General features: G+C 47.6%; 1 protein-coding gene across 2 annotated transcripts in view; it reads left to right on the top strand.

The window, feature by feature from the left end:
- Nucleotides 1-18,999, top strand: part of GTSE1 (G2 and S-phase expressed 1) — a 354,076-nt gene that overhangs the window by 240,438 nt on the left and 94,639 nt on the right. For both annotated transcript variants that reach the window (XM_078679841.1, XM_078679849.1), the window contains 2 exons: nucleotides 10,771-10,843; nucleotides 17,066-17,314. In XM_078679841.1, the coding sequence (XP_078535967.1) occupies nucleotides 10,771-10,843; nucleotides 17,066-17,314 (322 nt within the window). The remainder of the gene's footprint in view (nucleotides 1-10,770; nucleotides 10,844-17,065; nucleotides 17,315-18,999) is intronic.

Genomic DNA, 18,999 nt, shown 5'->3' with positions numbered 1-18,999 from the left:
AAGAGCTAACCAGGAGACGAGCTCTCCTAATATTTTGCATGTTAATTATGCAAGCATATAGTTGAAATAGTATGAAAGATTCAAGATACAAAAACATAGCCATGCCTTGCTTGCCACTCGCAGGTATAATTTTGTCCCTGTTATTCCCAGTCTCAATGAGACGAACAGGGGGATGGTGTTGTGCTGGCGTGTGTTAAAGCGGAAGATCCTCCACTCTTCCGAACCAGCATGCATGGAGCCATTCATCTGCAACACGAACACAGCACGCATCGGCATAGCCAATAGGTCTCTCTTTTGGGACCTTATAAGTGTTTAGCCATGCAACAGTTGTTGTTGCGCCAAGGATATTGTGCAGCATAACTATGCCAATGCTTGTTTATAGTGCAATGGGCAGAAGGCATTTTTTTACATATGCTGACTGTTTTCAAAGCAAAAATCTCTCCAGCTCTGCTTTATGCCATTGAATATGTCCCTGTAAAGGACTGGATTTTTTTTTATATGGGATTGAAGGCCAGATTTTGCGGAAATTGTACAATTTTAACACGTTAGTTCCATCAGCTGCTATTAGACTAGAGTTTGGCCTGATAAGCTCCTATAGCCAAGGTATATCTAGGGTTTTACATTGGGGATACCAGCTAAAAAATAGCGAGCCTTACTCATTAAGAGGTTTTATGCGTCAACAAATCTCTGGCAGTATTGGGGAGAAATGGTCCTTATATCGTGGCTTCTCTCTGGCATTAAATTTCTTTTGTGTACAAGAAGAATCAATTATTACCCTCACGCCATTAGAATTTAAATCTATTTTAAAAACAAGTGGTAAGCTCAGCTACGATAGAGATATCAAATTCTGTAATACAAAAGAGAGATTAATGATAACGAAGACGAGCTCCCCTAGAATCTCCCAGAAATATTTATCTTGGAATTTAGAACACGGAATTTGACGTTGGCTCACCCTATGTTGCATGAACCTTTAAACAATTTAACAGTGAACTGGTCTTAGAATATGAAACATTGAAAAATATGTAATTTTTGTGAGTTAAGCATTCAGAACCTGGCTCATGTCTTTTTTGTCTGTCCAGCATTGGTTTTGAGTCGTCGCCACTGGCTTCGGCCGATGTTTTTACAAAATGGTGTTTTAAGATGTAGCTTCAGCCCGCATTTTTAATCGTATTTTACACATGATCTGATTGCTACTTAAATGCTCTTTGCACAATTAGGGATATGCTGTGTTATTCATTCCTATTGCTGCTAATCACAATCTTTATTTGTCAAAGCTGCTATACGTCGTAAAATATGTACATGTAGTTGTTGCCATCAATGTGTCCCATGATGTTTTATAATTTTGTATGTACTAGTTTGCAGGTGTATTTCTTGTGGACCTCATTTGAGTTCCAAATCTTTCATTAAAAATTTAATTGGTTATTGCCTGGTGCTCACAAGCAATCCTCCCAATATTCCACCTCTTATTCACAGACTCTCTATAGAGCACAAACAAATGCTCAAGCAAAAAGTACAAGCTCTTCTAACAAAAGTTATAGAACCAGTTCCAATTCAACATGAGTGGTCATTGTTTTACTCACTTTACTGCCTGCCATTTGGTCACACTTCAGCAGGTGCTTCCGCTCTTGCAGCAAGACAGTCAACACTGCACTTAAGGGACTCATACTTTCATATCCCTATTCACCCAGTACATCGCAAATATCTTAGATTTGTGATAGCAGGAAAGCACTATCAATTCAAAGTACTCCCATTTGGAGTCCCTTCTGCAGCCAGAGTAATCACCAAATGTCTAGCGGTAGTAGCAGCTCATCTAAGAAGACAACAAATTCATGTCATCCCGGATCTAGACAATTGACTCCTCAAAGCCAGCGCACTCTACAAGTGTTTACAAACCACTCAGGTTACCATAAATCTTCATCAGTTGTGATTCAGTCAATGCACACAAATCCCATATTCAACCCTCACTACTGCAGCCCTATCTAGGAGCTATGCTAAACACACAAACATGTTTGGCCTATCCCATTGCAGCCAGAATTCACAATTTGCAAACACTGCTGCTACAATTCCAGAACAACCAGTATCCAACAGTCAGAACTTTCATGCAACTCCTAGGGATGATGGCATCATGCATTTCCATTGTGCCTCATGCAAGATAAAACATTTGTCCTACAGGAATGCTTAGCACGTCAATGGAATCAATCAAATGCTCCGTTAGATCTAGTGTTGATAGACCGCTGCAACCATCGCTCTCTGAAGTGGGGGGAACACACACACAATCTATCAAAAGGGCGGCCCTATATCGATCCTGTTCCACAGATAGTGCTCACAGCATCCCTTTCAGGGTGGGGTGCCCATCTACAACATCTAACAGTTCTGGGTGTCTGGGAAACCAAAAAACGAAATCTCCACATCAACTCCTAGAGCTTCTAGCTGTTCACCTAGTGCTAAAAGCATTTCGATGTCATCTGATGGGGAAAGTTGTCCTAGTCTGGACGGACAATATGACAGCTATGTACAACAAGCATTTACAATGCAATGGTCTCGGCATTATTAAAGGTAGAGCTATTGGCATTGTTGATGACTTTTGTTTTTTTTTACATCATAAATAAATGGCATTGTCCTTTACGTTGCCAATAGCTTAATCGTTTGCATATGCGAGACCTATTGCATTAGCACCCACACACAGAGTAAGTAGGAGAGTAGTAGAATGAGTAGTTGATAGTGAGTAGGAGAGAGTTATTAGTTAAGAGAGTATTAGAGAGCGAGTAGTACAAAGTGGAAGAGTGAGTAGTATATACTGTGAGTGAGTAGTAGAGTCCTAGAGCCACACACATTTACATGCACACACACAGCCCCCCCCCCCACACACAGCCACCCTCACACAGGCAGACACCCACACAGAGCCACCTACAAAAAAAGCTACCCACACAGAGCTCCCCCACACACAGAGCCCCACACAAACGCACAGAGCCCCCCCCCACACACAGAGCCCCCCACACACACACAGAGCCCCCACACACACACACACAGAGCCACACACAGGGAACATAGGCCAGAAAAACAGATCACAACAAGGGAACAGAGGGCAGAAAAACAGATCACAACGAGCAATGATGCTGCTTGTGCTGTTCCAGCAGTGTGTGAGTGAAGATTGCAATGATACTGCTTGTGCTATTCCAGCAGTGTGTGAGTGAAGCTTGCAGTGATGCTGCTTGTGCTGTTCCAGCAGTGTGTGTGAAGATTGCAATGATGCTGCTTGTGCTGTTCCAGCAGTGTGTGAGTGATGATTGCAATGATGCTGCTTGTGCTGCTACAGTAGTGTGTGTGTGAAGCTTGTGATGATGTTGCTTGTGCTGTTTCAGTAGTGTGTGAGTCAGAGAAGCTTGTGGAAATGCTGCATTTTACTTCGCCTGCAGCGTGTGCGTGCAGCTTGTGATGCTGCTGCTTGTGCTGTTCCAGTAGTGTGTGAGTGAGAGAAGCTTGTGGAAATGCTGCATTTTACTTCACCTGCAGTGTGTGCGTGCAGCTTGTGATGCTGCTGCTTGTGCCATTCCAGTAGTGTGTGAGTGAAGCTTGCAATGCTGCTGCTTGTGCCATTCCAGTAGTGTGTGAGTGAAGCTTGCAATGCTGCTGCTTGTGCCATTCCCGCAGTGTGAGTGAAGCTTGCGGTGATGCTGCTTGAGCTGTTTGATTAGTGTGTGAGTGAAGCTTGCGGTGATGATGCTTGTGCTGTTCAAGTAGTGTGTAAGTGAAGCTTTTACTGTTCCAGTAGTGTGTGAGAGAAGCTTGTGGTGATGCTGCTTGAGCTGTTCGATTAGTGTAGGTTAAGTTTGCAATGATGCTGCTTATCTGTTCCAGTAGTGTGTGAGTGAAGCTTGCGGTGATGATGCTTGTGCTGTTCCAGTAGTGTGTGAGTGAAGCTTGCGGTGATGCTGCTTGTGCTGTTCCAGTCGTGTGTGAGTGAAGCTTGCAGTGATGCTGCTTGTGCTGTTCCAGTAGTGTGTGAGGGAAGCTTGTGCTGTTCCAGTAGTGTGTGAGAGAAGCTTGTGGTGATGCTGCTTGAGCTGTTCGATTAGTGTCGGTTAAGTTTGCAAAGATGCTGCTTGTCTGTTCCAAAAGTGTGCGAGTGAAGCTTGAGGAGATGCTGCTTGTGCTGCTACAGTAGTGTGTGAGTGAGAGAAGCTTGTGGTTATGCTGCTTTTACTTCACCTGCAGTGTGTGTGTGTGAAGCTTGCGATGCTGCTGTTTGTGCTGTTACAGTAGTGTGTGAGGGAAGCTTCAGTGATGCTGATGGTGTTCCTGCAGTGTGAGGAAAGCTTGAAGCTTGCAGTGATGCTAATGGTGTTCCTGCAGTGTGTCAGGGAAGCTTGCAGTGATGCTGATGGTGCACTGGTTGCAGTCAGTAAGGGGAGCTAGGAGTGGTACTTTTTGGCGCTATCTGTTGTAGGGAAGCGAGTAGCAGAGTTGTGTATGCCATCCCTGCTCCTATCCCCGTGCAGTGAGTCCCCTCATTCGTCCCCTGGCAGGCCGCGCGCGCTGCTGCATAGTGCTGCTCCGCGCACGCCCCTCTTGTGACTGCATTTGCGACACCGCTTCCTCTTGCCTTTTCCAGGTCTCTGCCCTCCTGGCTCGGACGGCGGGCGCGTCCTTATCGGCCCAGGCAAGGCGTCAGTCCGCGCTTATCAGCCCTGGCCAGCTTTACACACGAGCATCCTCTCTTCCAGGGAGGAGGGACCCATGGCCGTGAGGGGAGAGGAGGGGCGTGACAGGCGGGCGCAGGGGGCGTGAGGCATCTTTCCATCATGAAACCAGTGCGCACTAGGCTCGGTGAGGGCGGAGGCAGGGCCACCGTGCATTCCGTCAGCCTCAAGGCGCTATAGAGACAGACGCTTGAAAACGCGCCTCCAGAAGGGAAGCGTGCAGAGTGACACAACATCTGTAGGGGCCAGAGGCGACACAACTGGTCCCAGAGAACCCAGCCGCCTGCTTCAGGGAGCTAGAGTCCCCCTGCTTTGCCCCAAGACGCCATCACTCTAGTAAGAGGCTGCAGAGGGGTGAGACCGGAGCAGGGGCTCCTCTGAATCACATGCATGCCAGCAGCGGTGCACCTGGCTGAGACTCCGAAGGCCCCTGGAGAAGAGGGGGCTCCCTCCCGGCACACTCACTGTCCGAGCGGGCTTGCGGGTCTTTCCCTGCCATCCGCTGAAACCTCACCTTCCTTCCCCACCTCTGGAGGCCTGACGCTTCACCTGCCACCACGTAGCACCTAGAAGAGGCGCCTCCGGAGCAGCCGACCATGGGCAGAGAAGGCGCCCCCGCAGGTGCCGCTGAGCTCGGGTAAGGCCTACTCTGTGTGTCCGTCTTCTTCTCGCCTCACTCTAGCACCTGTACTTGCTGGGTCTGCGCTAGGCGCAAACAGAACCACCGCAGAACGCTGCTTAGGCGCAAGAACATGTTTTTGTCTAAATCACACAAACTAACGCGCAGAACAGCAAAACACCCAGTGAAAGCTTCTTACTTCGAAAAAAAACACTTTGTGAGGTTTCACCCCCCGGCTCTACTTATTCAATCCATACATGTATAATGGCGTAGGTGTCAGAGCCTCCACAGTTCTCTTTCGAACAATTCTGCTTCGTCTCCATTGGCTATAAAAAAAGGAACAAGCGCCCCACACCGCAGCACTTACGGAGGCAGCAGCACCATCCGGGCCAACCATCTTTCTCCGAGGCCAAGAAGAAATGCATCGTAGAAAGCACCACCATTTTCGCGATTCGGGGGCGTGTTTTTGGCGTTCTGAGTGACGGATTACATCACAGTCGGAAGAACTCAAAAAAACACGCCAGAATCCGAAAGAGACGGGGCTTTATTGGAGTGACTCCCTTCTCCTCCAATCGCTGGCCTCCGTTTAGGAAGCCAGCCAATGGAGGAGAGAGGCGGGTTCAAGCCCCCATACTCCAAAACATTAAATCTTCAGAACTCCACCCACTGCTTCGCAGTGCGACGGTCCCACGACCTAAAAACGGGGGGGTCTCTAAATTTATCAGGCCTCTCTCAGACCATTTGCTGTTGGGCATTAAATCACAAAATCCAGTTGCTAGCGGAACACCTTCCAGGGACAGACAACGAATGTGCCAACCCCCTAAGCAGGATGCAGCAACAAGTCCACGAGTGGGAATTCCACCCCAAGTCCTTCTCCCATTCTTCCACAAATGCGGGTTTCCATAAATAGATCTCTCTGCAACAGCAAAGAACTCAAAATGCCCAAACTTCACCTCCAGGCTCCCACACCCTTTATCCAAAGGCAATGCCCTATGGATGATTTCTGGTTCGGAAGCTCGGGCAAACATCTCACCCTTATTCTAGTGGGCCCCTTATGGTCTTGTTAACCGTGGTTCACCACACTACTAGAACTCTCAGTAGTTTAACACCAGAAGCTTCACCTCAACTCACTTTCTCACCCCTAACCATGGAGAAATCGGATTTCCAAACCCAAAGGAGCTAAACCTAGTGATTTGTCTCCTGAAGTCAGAGTTTGGATACCTAAAACTACCATCAGATCGCATGACCATTCTTAATGAAGCAAGGAAACCTACTTCTAGAGCATTCTATGCAGCAAAGTGGAAAAGGTATGGTATATATTGTAATAAACAGACCATTGCCTCACTAGATGCTTCAATACAAGAAATCATTTATCTATTGCATCTGCAATGTGCAGGGCTTGCATCCACATCCATATCCATATGCCTACACCTTGCAGCGGTGGATGCATGTCTTCAAAACAGACAACACTTATCCTTATTTAGTGTACCAGTTATTAAAGGCTTTACAGAAGGCCGTAAAAGTGATACCACAGAATTTCCCCTGCACCTGCATGAAACCTTTAATATTGTTTTAACAAGCATTATAGGTCCAACTTTTGAACCATTGCACAATTTCACATTGCAATTCCTTTCTTGAAAGATTACTTTCTTGATTGCTATCACTTCACTAAGATGTGAGAGTGCGCTTCAGGAACTAACCTAGGAAGAACCATTCTTCCAACTTCATAAAGACAGAGTGGTTCTTCGCACTAACCCAAAGTTCCTTCAAAAGTAGTCTCTACTATTCATTTTAACCAATCAAATGAGTTTTCTTCCCTCAACCTGATTCTGTAGCAGAAAGAGCTTTACATACATTAGATATCAAAAGAGCATTATTGTACTTTATTGATGGAACTAAAGATTTTCGCAAATTGAAACCACTTTTTGTCAGGCAGTCCTAAAAACACTTTTTCAGACAACTACAACCCCCACTGGTTAGCCACTGCTTTTGGAGAGTACTGCTATACAGTCTTACATAAGTATGTGCATCTACAGCACACATGCCTCGAATGGATTTTTACTTACCCTGTAAGCATCTGTTCTTGGCATATAGTGCTGAAGATTCACATGCGCCCTCCCTACTCCGCTTGCACTTATGCTCATTGCAGGTATTATTCACATTCTGCACGCATGGACATCTCTGCACTGGTCTCCATTCTCACCCTATTGCGGTAAAACAATCGAACAATAGTGTATGCCCACGCGCACTATCAACGAAAGGAGGAGTCTCCTTACCTTCTGACTGGAAAAGACTTCATCAGAGAAAAACAACTTTCAAACATCCAAACCCAGCACTAGTTGGCAGAAGTATGCAAAGCATGTGAATCTATTTACATCTCTACATGCCAAGAACAGATGCTTACAGGGTAAATAACATAATCCTTCCTCTTCTCTCTCTCCTGTTAAGTGGACATGGTTGAAGACATGATGGGACTATGGGGAGCGTATAGCCCACTGGACAGCAATGACTTCAAACAACTTGGCTCCAGTGGAGTAAAAAGCCTAGTGAGGGGGTAAGCGGGACTGGAGGGAGCTCTAAGAGTAATAGAGCGCTTAAGGGAAGTGCCTGAAGAGCATGTATGAGGAACAAACAGATGGAGAAACTCTTGCTCGGGTTCTAATTGTAAGGTGTGAGTGTCCCTTCAACTCACACACTTACCAGTGTTAGCGGTTTTGTGTAGGAAGCTCTTATCCTTCTCTATGGTGTGCTGCTTCTCCTAGGCACTTGGTTCAATGTTTTTCTCATTCCGGAAAAACCACAGGAAGTTTGCTTTTTATGTGGTTACCCTCCTCGGGCAGTATCAGCCCACGGCTGTCCCCTAAGCCCACACCCAGGCCTGGGTTCAAATGTGGAACACAATGATTTACATCTCCACTGATGGTAGATAATGGAATCTGACCAATCACAGGCCATTATACTTTTGCCACAGTGTGCATTTTGTCATCAAAATTGACCGAGCACCATGATGCTATATTTTCCTGCATAATTTGGGTAATTTAATATTCACATGTCAAAATATAAATTGCAGTTCCCAAAGACAAAGTGCAAATTCCAGGTAATGGACAGTATAAAAGTTGCTCTTGGCCAGTGGCTCATAACGCGCAAGAGGTAGCTCGCATACATTTTGTTTTCCCCACAACCTGCAGAGGTGCCAATGGTGATTACAATTCTTTAGTGGAAAATTGGACAGCACACCTGTGCTCACTTATGATGAAGTAACTGTGTTTTGAGTTTGGGAAGATGTACATAGCTATTTAATTGACATGGGTGGTCATAGAGATATCACACGAAGCATTGTGTGATTGACATATTGTGCTGATAGAGGGATCCTCACAGGTGGCTGGTTAGGAAGACTCAACAAAGAGCTGAATGCTGACTTCCAGCTGATTGGGTGAGGAGAATTTGGTGGGCCAACCTGGAGTAGTGGTAATCTGTTATGCTCAGTCCTGCCACAGCTTGTCAAAAGCAGAGAAGCCAAAGGTAACTCGTAGAGCAGGCCCATGTACAGTATGTGTACATTCTTTACAAATTCATTTGTTAACCCATAACAAAACAATTTGATTATTGTAAGACTCCAGCCCCAAATATGTGCTAAGTGGCTGATTGTCAACTTTTCTGACCCAGCAAAGACCAGCTTAGTTGTTTTTCTGATCAGTCACAAATGCATTTTTTGAGAGAGATCAAAGTCTATTTCAATGTCTTGGCTGCTCGTTAAGATCAATTGCTTCTGAAGCGTAAAGCAGGATTCCTCTGCAGCATCCGTCGTACTCCATCGCAACCAGCCATTCTTAAAGATGACTTATGCTTAGATCTTATGCTTGATGAGGAACTGGTCCCATCTGTAAGTTGCCTGCCTCATCACGCTCTCAACAAGGAGCTGGCAGCCACGTAGTCGGCCAACTTTCTGCAATATGACGGAAAAAGCAGGGCTTTCCTATCAAACCCTTTGGTGCCATGGGAGGCTGTAGTGATATCCAGGGCCACGGGAATTATGTGGCAGAGTTGACACAATTTTGCGGCAAGAAATTACCAATTTTGCGGCATAATCTAGCAAATTTTTTGAAAGTATTACTACATTATTTTTATAATTTTTACACATGGTACTACGGCCTGTGCAGAGATTTCACCTTATCCCTTTAGAAGTTCAGCCGTCATTCACAGGCATAAATTCAACCCGTTCCGATTTGTCACAGGCTAGGACTAGATGCGAGCGCAATTCAGCGCCTTGTCCTCAGTAATAGTAAGTGATAATGCTAAACTTATTTTAGATATATTGTGCTGAGACAGCTGGTCATGCTGACCTCCCCCACTGTGACACCCCAGACTGTGACTTTAGGTTGCTGCCCCCATCGTAAGTGGAACTACTATATTTCTTCTCTGGCGAAGTCTATCAAAAAGGCATGCAGGGCTTTTGGTCCTTGACGAAGTTGATCCAAATATCCTCTGGTTTTGATGGAGTCAAGCGCCAAAGGAGACATATGTGGATATAGTGTCCTAAATTGTGGAATACCAGAAAATGTCAAACTATTAAATGCTCTGAATATATATGACTAGAATATGGGGTGCATACTCTGTGCTTATTAATGCCCTGATTTATTTAGATTGATTGGTGCAGCCATTCTCGAATATTTTATACCCACTCTGGACTTGATTTTAAGGACAGTTACACTGTTGCATTCTAGATGGTTGTGTTTGATAATTCTGTGGATCTGCCATATGGCATTAAAACAGACATTGAAATGGATCCCTGTTCGTCCCTATGTTCCTACATTAACATTAATGCCAAAAACACGGATTGATTTCCAAACAATGAATGTTAACCCATTGAGTGCTGCCCACGTTCAACGGACGTCGCGTGCACTACCTCTGTAGTGCTGCGCACGTCCGTTGAACGTCGCGGCCCCGCCCGCGCAATAGAACGTTCCGCACCAGCGCGGAACGTTCAGCGCAGGCAAGGGGTTAAAGTTAAGGTAAAGCATGTCGGCGATTTAATTCCTATTTCACATATTCTTGCGTTTACTAAGTGTTGAGGACCTGAGCCCCACATTTGTCCATCAAGCTCACTTGCTACATAAACCATTCCTTACCTTTCGGGCCACCACTTTCAAATTTCACCAGCCTCCACAGCCTTAGTGAGAGGGCACCTTGATTAGTGCACATAGGGAGACACATGTTTGAAAGTGTTTGGAGGTAAAGATGTGTCTGATAATGGAGCGCACAAATAGGTGGATAACATTAACATGACAATGAATGTGGATTAAGAGTAGTGAACAGCAAATGTATTGTACACCTCTATTCGCTTTAGAATTTTCTATGCAGTATGCATTTATCTACTGAACAAATGAAAATAAACAAGTGAGTCTGAAGTACATGACATTCTTGCTCACAACTTTTCATTTTACTTCATAGCTTCTGCGACTGAAAATCAGGTGCCCAAAATAATGCAGCCAAAAAGGCTGCTGATCGGCAACAGCAATGGAAGGTAAATGTTAAATGTGATAAATTCACGAATATGTATTTTGCAACCAGAACTAGAAATCTTGTGATGGTGCCTCAATAAGAGTCTTTTGTATAGCCTATCTGGAATGTAGTTTTTTTATGTTGGTTTCTTTTTGTGTAAAGATCAGTTTCATATTTTCTCCTTTATGCATATTCATCAGTTTGTCCCACCTTGCGGAGTAGTCTGGCTGGTGCTTTATTTAACTTTAGGTCCACAAAATAGGACGTTATGAACAAAACTTAATACATAGCAAATACCATAGATGCCTTTGGACTTTAAGACGTGCTCTTCTTGTGGACGCCTGATGTGGGCGACGGATCTTCACCGCTTCTGCATGTGGTGTTTGGGGGGGAACATCACGACGCCACTCATTGTGAGGCGTGCCAGCAGATGAAACCGAAGTCCTGGCAGGAGCGCCGTATGAAACGTCTCTCAGCTCGCATGTCCAGGTCGGAGGAGTCATCTCGCCCGGAACCTGTGGAAGGTTCTCGAACCCGCTGCCTCCCTCGTTGACATCGTCCTTCTCCCATGCCGCAAGAGCATCGCTCACCTGTCGGTAAGTGTCACAGTTTGTCCCAGAGGGTCGGTTTCCGGCCTGTTGGAGGCGTGGGCTCTCCACGTGTGGTGCGGCCCCGCATGTCGTCCCCTTATCTGCCGTTTCCCGGTGTGGGGGCAACTAGAGCCCAGATGAAGACATATGCGGTGGCTTTGCAGACCTTGCTGGCTTCTCCTCCTCCTCCTTCCCTTCCTGGGACGTCAACGGATCTTTTGCAGTGTGCGGGGCCCTCGGTGGCGTCGCTGGCGGCTCTGGCCCTGACTGGCTCGGATCCCGGTTCGAAGGATGTGGCGCAGTTGGGGTGCGGCCCTTCGGGAGTCCCTCCTTCAGCACCTCTGCTTCACCGCACACTCCTGCTGGACTCCCTGTGGTGTTGCAGGAGGTCGCCGGGGCTCGGGACGCACCCCCTAGCCCCCCTCGGTCCTCTGGACAGGCGGCGGTCTTGGCCGAGGTGACGCCGCTTCGGTGGCTGCTGGCCCTGGCGGCACCACAGGAGTCGGCGGAGGGCCCCTCTCGTCCCGTCACGGGTCGAGGCTGGCCGGGGACTCTTTGTCCCTCCCCAGGTCCCTCTCGTCAATCCACGCAGGTGGCTGCCTTGTCGGTGGTCAGGTCGGCGCCTTTCCGGTGCTGCTCTTCGCCGCCCCGGCCCATCCCCGGTCTCGTGCGCCCTGACAGAGGCTGCCCCGGCGTCTCCCCTGGCGCCGGACTACGAAGATGTCCTGCCTCCGATTGCGGACTCTACTGCGTCAGGCCGACGTCAGGTCGTTGACTCTTCTTCGGACGCCTCCTCTTCTCCAGCGGTTCGGCACTTGCTGGTTTCGTCCTCGCCGGAGACATGGCCATGTGTTGCTGCTTTTTCCCCCTACGTCGTCTAAGGGCGGCTCCTTACCGTCTCCACGGTCTTCTCCAGAGGAAACGCAGGTCCCCCACTTCTCTGTCCCTCTTCCTTCTTTCCGGACATGGCCCTTCCTTCCTCTGGTTGGCTTGGGGGATGGCCGCCTTAGCTTGCAGCCGTCACCTAACGAGGAACTGCTTTCCCCTCTGGAGGTCCTACAGTGGTGGGCGTGGCCTTTGCTCGCACGGTTCCACGGCTGTGGCAATTTTGCGCGTGGGTGATACAGCTACCCATTTCCCCGTGGATCTTCTGGAGGTTCTCCATCAGGGCTCCGGTGGTAGGGAGCTGTTGCTTCCCTTCGAGTGTTCACTCCATTCTTCTCTCTGTGGGACTCTGGGCCATCCCGCCACGGGGGACCCGGTGCCCCAACACCTTTTGCACCGCTACCATCCGGTGCCGCGTGATCCGGTGTCTCTTTCCCTCCACCACTCTGCCAGAGGCCCCCTTTTGCAGAATGCCTTTCCTTCTCTGCCGCCGCTGTTGTCTCCCCCGTCACGGGAGGCCTGCTGGCTGGACTCCTGGGGGTGCAATATGTTCGCCTCAACCAGTGCGGCTCTGCGGGCCCTTAACACACTTTGTGTTTTGGCTAGGGCCACTTCTTGTTTGTGGGACTCGGCAGAGTCCCTTATGTCTACCGCTTCTCAGGAGGGTGCCTGTGTTGATTTGAGGCACCATGTGTTGGATGGGCGGGAGCTGGCGGCAATTCTTTGCTCCGCTCTGGCCATTTCAGAGGTGCTGGGTCGTGCCACGGCTTCTTCGGTTGCCCTTCGTCGCCATGCCTGGCTTCGGGACAGTGTGTTCCCGGAGAACGTTCGAGATCGGCTGGTTGACCTTCCTTTCGATGGTGCTTCTTTGTTCCATGCACTTGCGGACTCGGACATCCAGAGGTTCTTGGCGGGGTTTCGTCCTCCTCCGCCATCCCCTTCTTCTCCCCCTCAGTGACCTGTGAGTTGATCTGGTTTTTGGGGGTGTTCTTCCGTTTGGGCTGGTCGCCCCAGTTGTCTGTTCTGTGTGCTTTGTGGCCACTCGTGTCCTCCTTGTTGGGACTGTGGTTCTGTTGGCTGCTGGCCGGCCCTTCTGGACTGTGTTTTTGCTTTGGGTTTTTTACACCATGCTGGCCTTGAGACTGCGCCTTCTGTGTTTTTCCTCTTTTGGCTGCTTGATAAGCGTTCTGCAGCGTTTTGCCGCAGGTCTTTTCTGTTGTCCTCTGCTGCGGAAGTTTTTTCCCTAAGAGATTCCCATGTCTTGGGACGTGACATGCCCTATGTGGGGTAGTGGTGGCTGTTATATAGCCCTGTCATGTGCTGGGGAGCTGTGGTCCCCTGCGGGCTTCTGCTCTCCGTGGGGTTATGGTATGTTGAAGGTGCAATTTTCTTGCTGCTGGCTTGGACTAGCTTAAGTTGCGCCCCAGGGTGTTTTTCTCTGGGGTCGCTGCGCTGTTTGCCTGGTCTGGCCTGCTGTCCGTGGCCTGGCGTCATGGTTCTGTCCGGTTCCACTTCTTTTTGGGCCTTTTGTCCAGCCTCCTCCTCCTCCTCCTCCTCCTCCTCCTCCTCCTCCTCCTCCTCCTCCTCCACTCGGTTCTACCTCTTCTCCCTGATTTCTTGTCCCTCTTGCGGGCGCAATCTATCCCTGCAGGGCGTTGGATGGTTCTTCGTGGGTGACCTTGAGCTACCCTTTCGGCTTCCGCCTGCTTATTGCTGACGGTGCCGCTCTGTCTGGGCTTCTCTTTGCTCTGCCTCTTCTCCTTGGAGACTCTAGGTCGCTCTTCTCCTTCGGTGCTCCTCTTCCTTGCTTTGGCCTTGGGCAGAGGTTTTGTTGCCTGGTATGGGCTTGGGGTGCTTGGCCTCCTTTCGCCTCGGCTTGTTTCCGCTGCTGAGCGAAGACAGGCTACCTCTTCTCTTTCCCGCATCCTCTTTGGGGTTGGTGGTAAGGGGCTCCTCGTTCTGTCGTGGGACTCGGCCCCTGTGGGACACTCTGTTATGACCAGGCTGGTGGGGTCCTCTCGCAGACCCTCCTTCCCCATGGGTATGGCTAGGGTATCTATTCTACGTGAAGGAATCTGCGGCTAGTAGTCTCTATCAGATGTACGAGTTACTTACTTCGGTAACGATGTATCTAGCCGCAGTTTCCTTCACGGCCCGCCCTTCCTCCCCATTCTGCGAGGACCTTTTGGCTTGGTCTTCTGCATACACCTGTGGGTGGCTATGTCTTTAGTGCGTGCATCCTGTCGTCTTTTTCTGACAGATGTTCATCCTGTTTATTTGTTCCTTCCTCCCCCTTTGGAGCTTTGAAGGATACGTTTGTAGGTACTTTTGTGCATTCGTGGTCTAGCGGCCCCAGATTGGGGCTTACTTCACCCCCCCCCCCATTTTTCTTTCCCCCTTTAATTGCTAGGGATCCTAGCCCCTCTGCTATCCTCTAGGTTAGGGTCTTTTGGCCAGGCCTCTGCCCTTGTTCCTCATGCGGGTTGTCACTTTCTATGTTGGGGCTGTCTTGGAGTCTTGTCGTGCCTTGTTGTCCCGGACTGGTTCCTCTTCATTGTTATTGGTTTGGGTTGTGGTTCTGCGATAAATTCTATGACACTTTTCATATGTTTTTTGCCTCCAGGGGAGGGCTATCTTAGTGCTGGCATGGTTGCTGTTCAGGGCTGTGCTCTGTTCTGTATTCTTTTCCCTGCTTTGGGTACTGCGGTGTTTGGCGCTGCTTCTTATGGTGGTGTTCCTCACCATTCCTTTTTCTGCTCCTTTGCACACTGTTACTATATCAGAAGAAAACTGACGGAGGAGTGCCAGTGTGGGACTTATGTGACCTTGCTGACTTCACGCGCGCGGACGACGCAATGGCGGAGTCGCGTGGTGCCAACCTCCCACCCCATCCCCGTTGCGCAGGGATGCTGTGGCAAAAAGATTTTCCGGATCTAGACTCACGCCTGGGGATAATTCTACGTCAAGGAATCTGCGGCTAGAATTGTCTCTACCAGATACATTGTTACCGAAGGTAAGTAACTCGTACTTCTATGCAAGTCTTGTAGCAGGTTCCTTTTTGGCTGATAGTGACTCTTGCATCCTGGCTCTGACTTTCTGTAGTCCTTCATTTTCACTTAATCTGAACTGTCTTTAGCCCCAAGTGCTTGCAACTTTTCTTCATAGTGGCAGGGCCTTGCATCTTCCTGGACATTTTGGAACCTCCTCTTTAAACCTATGTGACCCATTTTTATGGTCTAACCTGACTGCAGTTGTCGCCATGCAATTGTGCGAGTCACCAGGAGAGATCTTTAGCTCCACCCACATGTTGGTAGTCAGGAGTACATGTTTTAATTGGTGGAAATTGTGTGCTTCCACAAAAGTCCTTGCCCTTCCCACAGCTGTGACCATTTTGCTTTGATCTAACTTTCAGGGACACACACACATGGCATTGTAAGCATTTTGAAGTAAACTTGTGGTTTTTTTTTTCTTTGGCACAGAGGGAAGAAGGGTTGTTATTAATTTGCCTTAATATTTATCTCTGGCTTGACAGTGCATTCATATGCCAGACCTATTGACTTTGCCAATACTAATTTCCTCATGCACGCCAAACTACCCAAGCTTATGTTCTATATTTGTTTCCATTGCATTCACCAGTTTTCAGCTTTTGCAGCCATGTCTGCCACATTCCAGGTGCCAGGACCACAGACTTGAGCAGATTAGCACAAAGCACTTATGTGGCATTGGTATCTCTTGATCTGATCTGCCTGTGGCCGAATTTTATTTTAGCTGAGAAGTATTGTAGACCTCATCTTGTTATGCTGCTGGCCTACTATAGACTAGTACACCGCAGCTCAGTGTATGGTGCCATTTTTTCCACATACTCTGCATACATGTTAATCTGGTTCTTTGCTATTTCTTGCTCTATGCTGACTCCTCTGGTCACATGAAGTGTCACTAGGCTTGCAAAGATTATTGGCATCGCCTCACCTGGGTTGTGTAGGTGTGTTTTCTTTTCTTCCTTTCATTTGCTTCATGGGCCTATTTCCCAGAGGAAGATTGACATTGCTTCAGATGTGGTCAATCTTGGTCTCCAAGCAGAGACGCGTCACCCAAAAAACAACTAGGCCCTTATTGAATCTCTGCTTACTGTAGTGTCAAAAGATTCCCACTTGTATAAATTGTGGTAGGCATGCGTGATATCTGTCGTTGCACAGAAATACATCAGACTATGAGGGGGTATTTAGTCTAAATGAGAATTGTGTGCATCCTACTGCTAATAGTGTATGTAGGTTAGTTTTGCAAACTCCATTTGTCTCTCTCTTTGGCTGTCAGTAGTTTATCTGATTCCATCTTCATAATCGGGTTTGTTGGCGTCCTCCAGAACCTGACTCTGTTCTTTGAGTTGGTGATGCAATGTTAAAAGAATGTTCCACTAGGAGAACCTGGATTTCTTTTCTTATTCCACCGTCCCATCTAATTCAATAGAAAATCAGCATGCACCACAAATTAGTATCCTCTTTAGTTAATTCTTGCTTTATGCAATTGTCGCCTAGTTGTTACAAATCAGAATTTTTCCTCATGTTATAAAATGTAGCGTTAAAACCTCAGCTAAACTCCTTTGACTGTCTTAATCTCCATTTAACATTGCTTCTGCTCTTTGTTTCCTAAAAATGTAGAGGAAAAGGGGTAAAGAGTCTGAAGATTTAGGTGGTCTTTGTCTTTCACTTATGTTGTTTGTAAAATGCGCTTCATGAATTGGAAATAAACTGGCTATATTTTTCTTGTAGTGGTGTTGTTCCTACCACCCCTCTTAGACCGCCATCTGTTGGGACACAGCAAAATTCTACTTACAGTACAAGAACTGTTTCAGCTCTCTCCAGTACAAAGCGTGCATCTGCTTTACCTACTCCGTTTGGCCGACAGTTGTCGGGCATCCCATCAGTGACACCTAAACCACTGCCCAGATCTTTTTCCTCGCCACACCTCCTGGATCCTGAATTCACAAGGCCATCCTCAATAAAGGCATTGAAAAATGGGTAAGCTTATTCAGATATGTATGCATCTACATGAAACATTATGCTGGTTTTTGCAATCATGAGACCCTGTACACCTTTTTTTCTAGTCTGCTGCTGCCTTTATTTGATGTGGCTAATTAGGGTGCCAGTTGTTAAAATGTCAACCCTTAATGATAGTGAATAAAGTAATGCTCTCTGGTTTAAAGGCTCCCGGTAAATGAGTGAGCCAGATGACACTAATTATCATTCTATGTCATCCATTTCACTAATAATATCGAAGATCTAGGTCTGCCTTCTAGGTCAGTAAGTTGCATCTGTTGCTAGTCTGTCCCTGTAGGTTTTTCTTTTGAAGACCTGTCTTATGATTTCTTTTTAGGTCTCGCGACCTATCAGTGCGCGCAAGTGCATTGAGCGGAGCGAGAATTCATGTCCTCAAAATCCTCGTCAAACCAAGGGCATCTTGCTGCGGTTTTCTTTAAGTTCACGTGAATCACGTGACCAAACAAGCACGCGCATCAGCCTCCCTCCCTCCTAATTGCATTTTTTTTAACGGCCGCACAGCACATCAAAGGGCTTCGCCCAGCGTGCGCTCTGCGGCTTCTCGGCTTCTCCTCCCCTAATTATTCATGGCTCAGTTTCCCGGCGCACGCATTTGTTCACATTTTTTTGTTCTTGCCTTTCATCTCCTACCCGTCTTATCCCATTGATAACATTTCCGCACCTCCGTCCGTCTGTCTATACGTCTCTGCTTTATCGCAATCTGCCTTTTCCCACAAGCCTTTCTACTCTGTGTTCGCACTCTGCCTCCTCAGTTTCCTCCGCCTCTGTTTCACTGCCAGTCTTTCATTTCCGCACCTCCGTCAGTCTGTCTATACGTCTCAGCTTTATCTTAATCTGCCTTTTCCCACAAGCCTTTCTACTCTGTGTTCGCACTCTGCCTCCTCAGTTTCCTCCGCCTCTGTTTCACTGCCAGTCTTTCTTTTGTGACCTTCTCCCCCCCTCTTTCCTTTCATTCTACCCTAATTTCTCTTTCGTCATGTGCCGATCTTTCCTATTCCTCGGCCTTGACCCTCTCTCCATCCTGTCTCACTTCCTCTGCCTCTTTCTTAGTCACTCTCCGACGTCTCCGTTTCCCCCCTTCGAATTCTGCAGAGATGCCACATAACACATCCAAACCAGACTCTGCATAACAACACACCCACTCCAATGTCACATATCATTTGCCACCCAGACCCCAGATAACACATCGAAGCCAGACTCTGCATAATAACACACCCACTCCAATGCCGCATAACACAACCCACCCAGACTCCAGATAACAGATCCAAACTCGCAGCCTCTGCGCCAGCCCTGCCCGTGAAATATGTTCTTTTACATACATTTTTCCCTTCTATTTTTTTTTTATTCTAATTGTTTTCAACCACGTTTTTAAAGTTACTTTTTATAGCAAGTTGTTTCATCATCTTGTTCAGCTTTAGAATTCACAAAGGTGACAGTTTTGTAATGGGCTGTGGCAATTTCGCTTCCTAAAACTTCCGAGAAACGCACTTTTGTTTTCCAGCTAAAAGTATTGTATTTCTAACCAATCTCCATGGGGAGGGGTCTGTATGCTCGAGGGGGGAGGGTGTGACTTCAGCCCTCACAATTTGACACAGCGGACGGTGTGGCAGGCCGCAACCTCACTTTAAGAAGGAACAAGCACTGGC

This window comes from Lissotriton helveticus, chromosome 1_1, assembly GCF_964261635.1.
Source record: "Lissotriton helveticus chromosome 1_1, aLisHel1.1, whole genome shotgun sequence".
NCBI classification, from domain to species: Eukaryota; Metazoa; Chordata; class Amphibia; order Caudata; family Salamandridae; genus Lissotriton; species Lissotriton helveticus.
The sequence above is the reverse complement of the archived record's forward strand: the minus strand, read 5'-3'. Positions and strand labels throughout refer to the sequence as shown.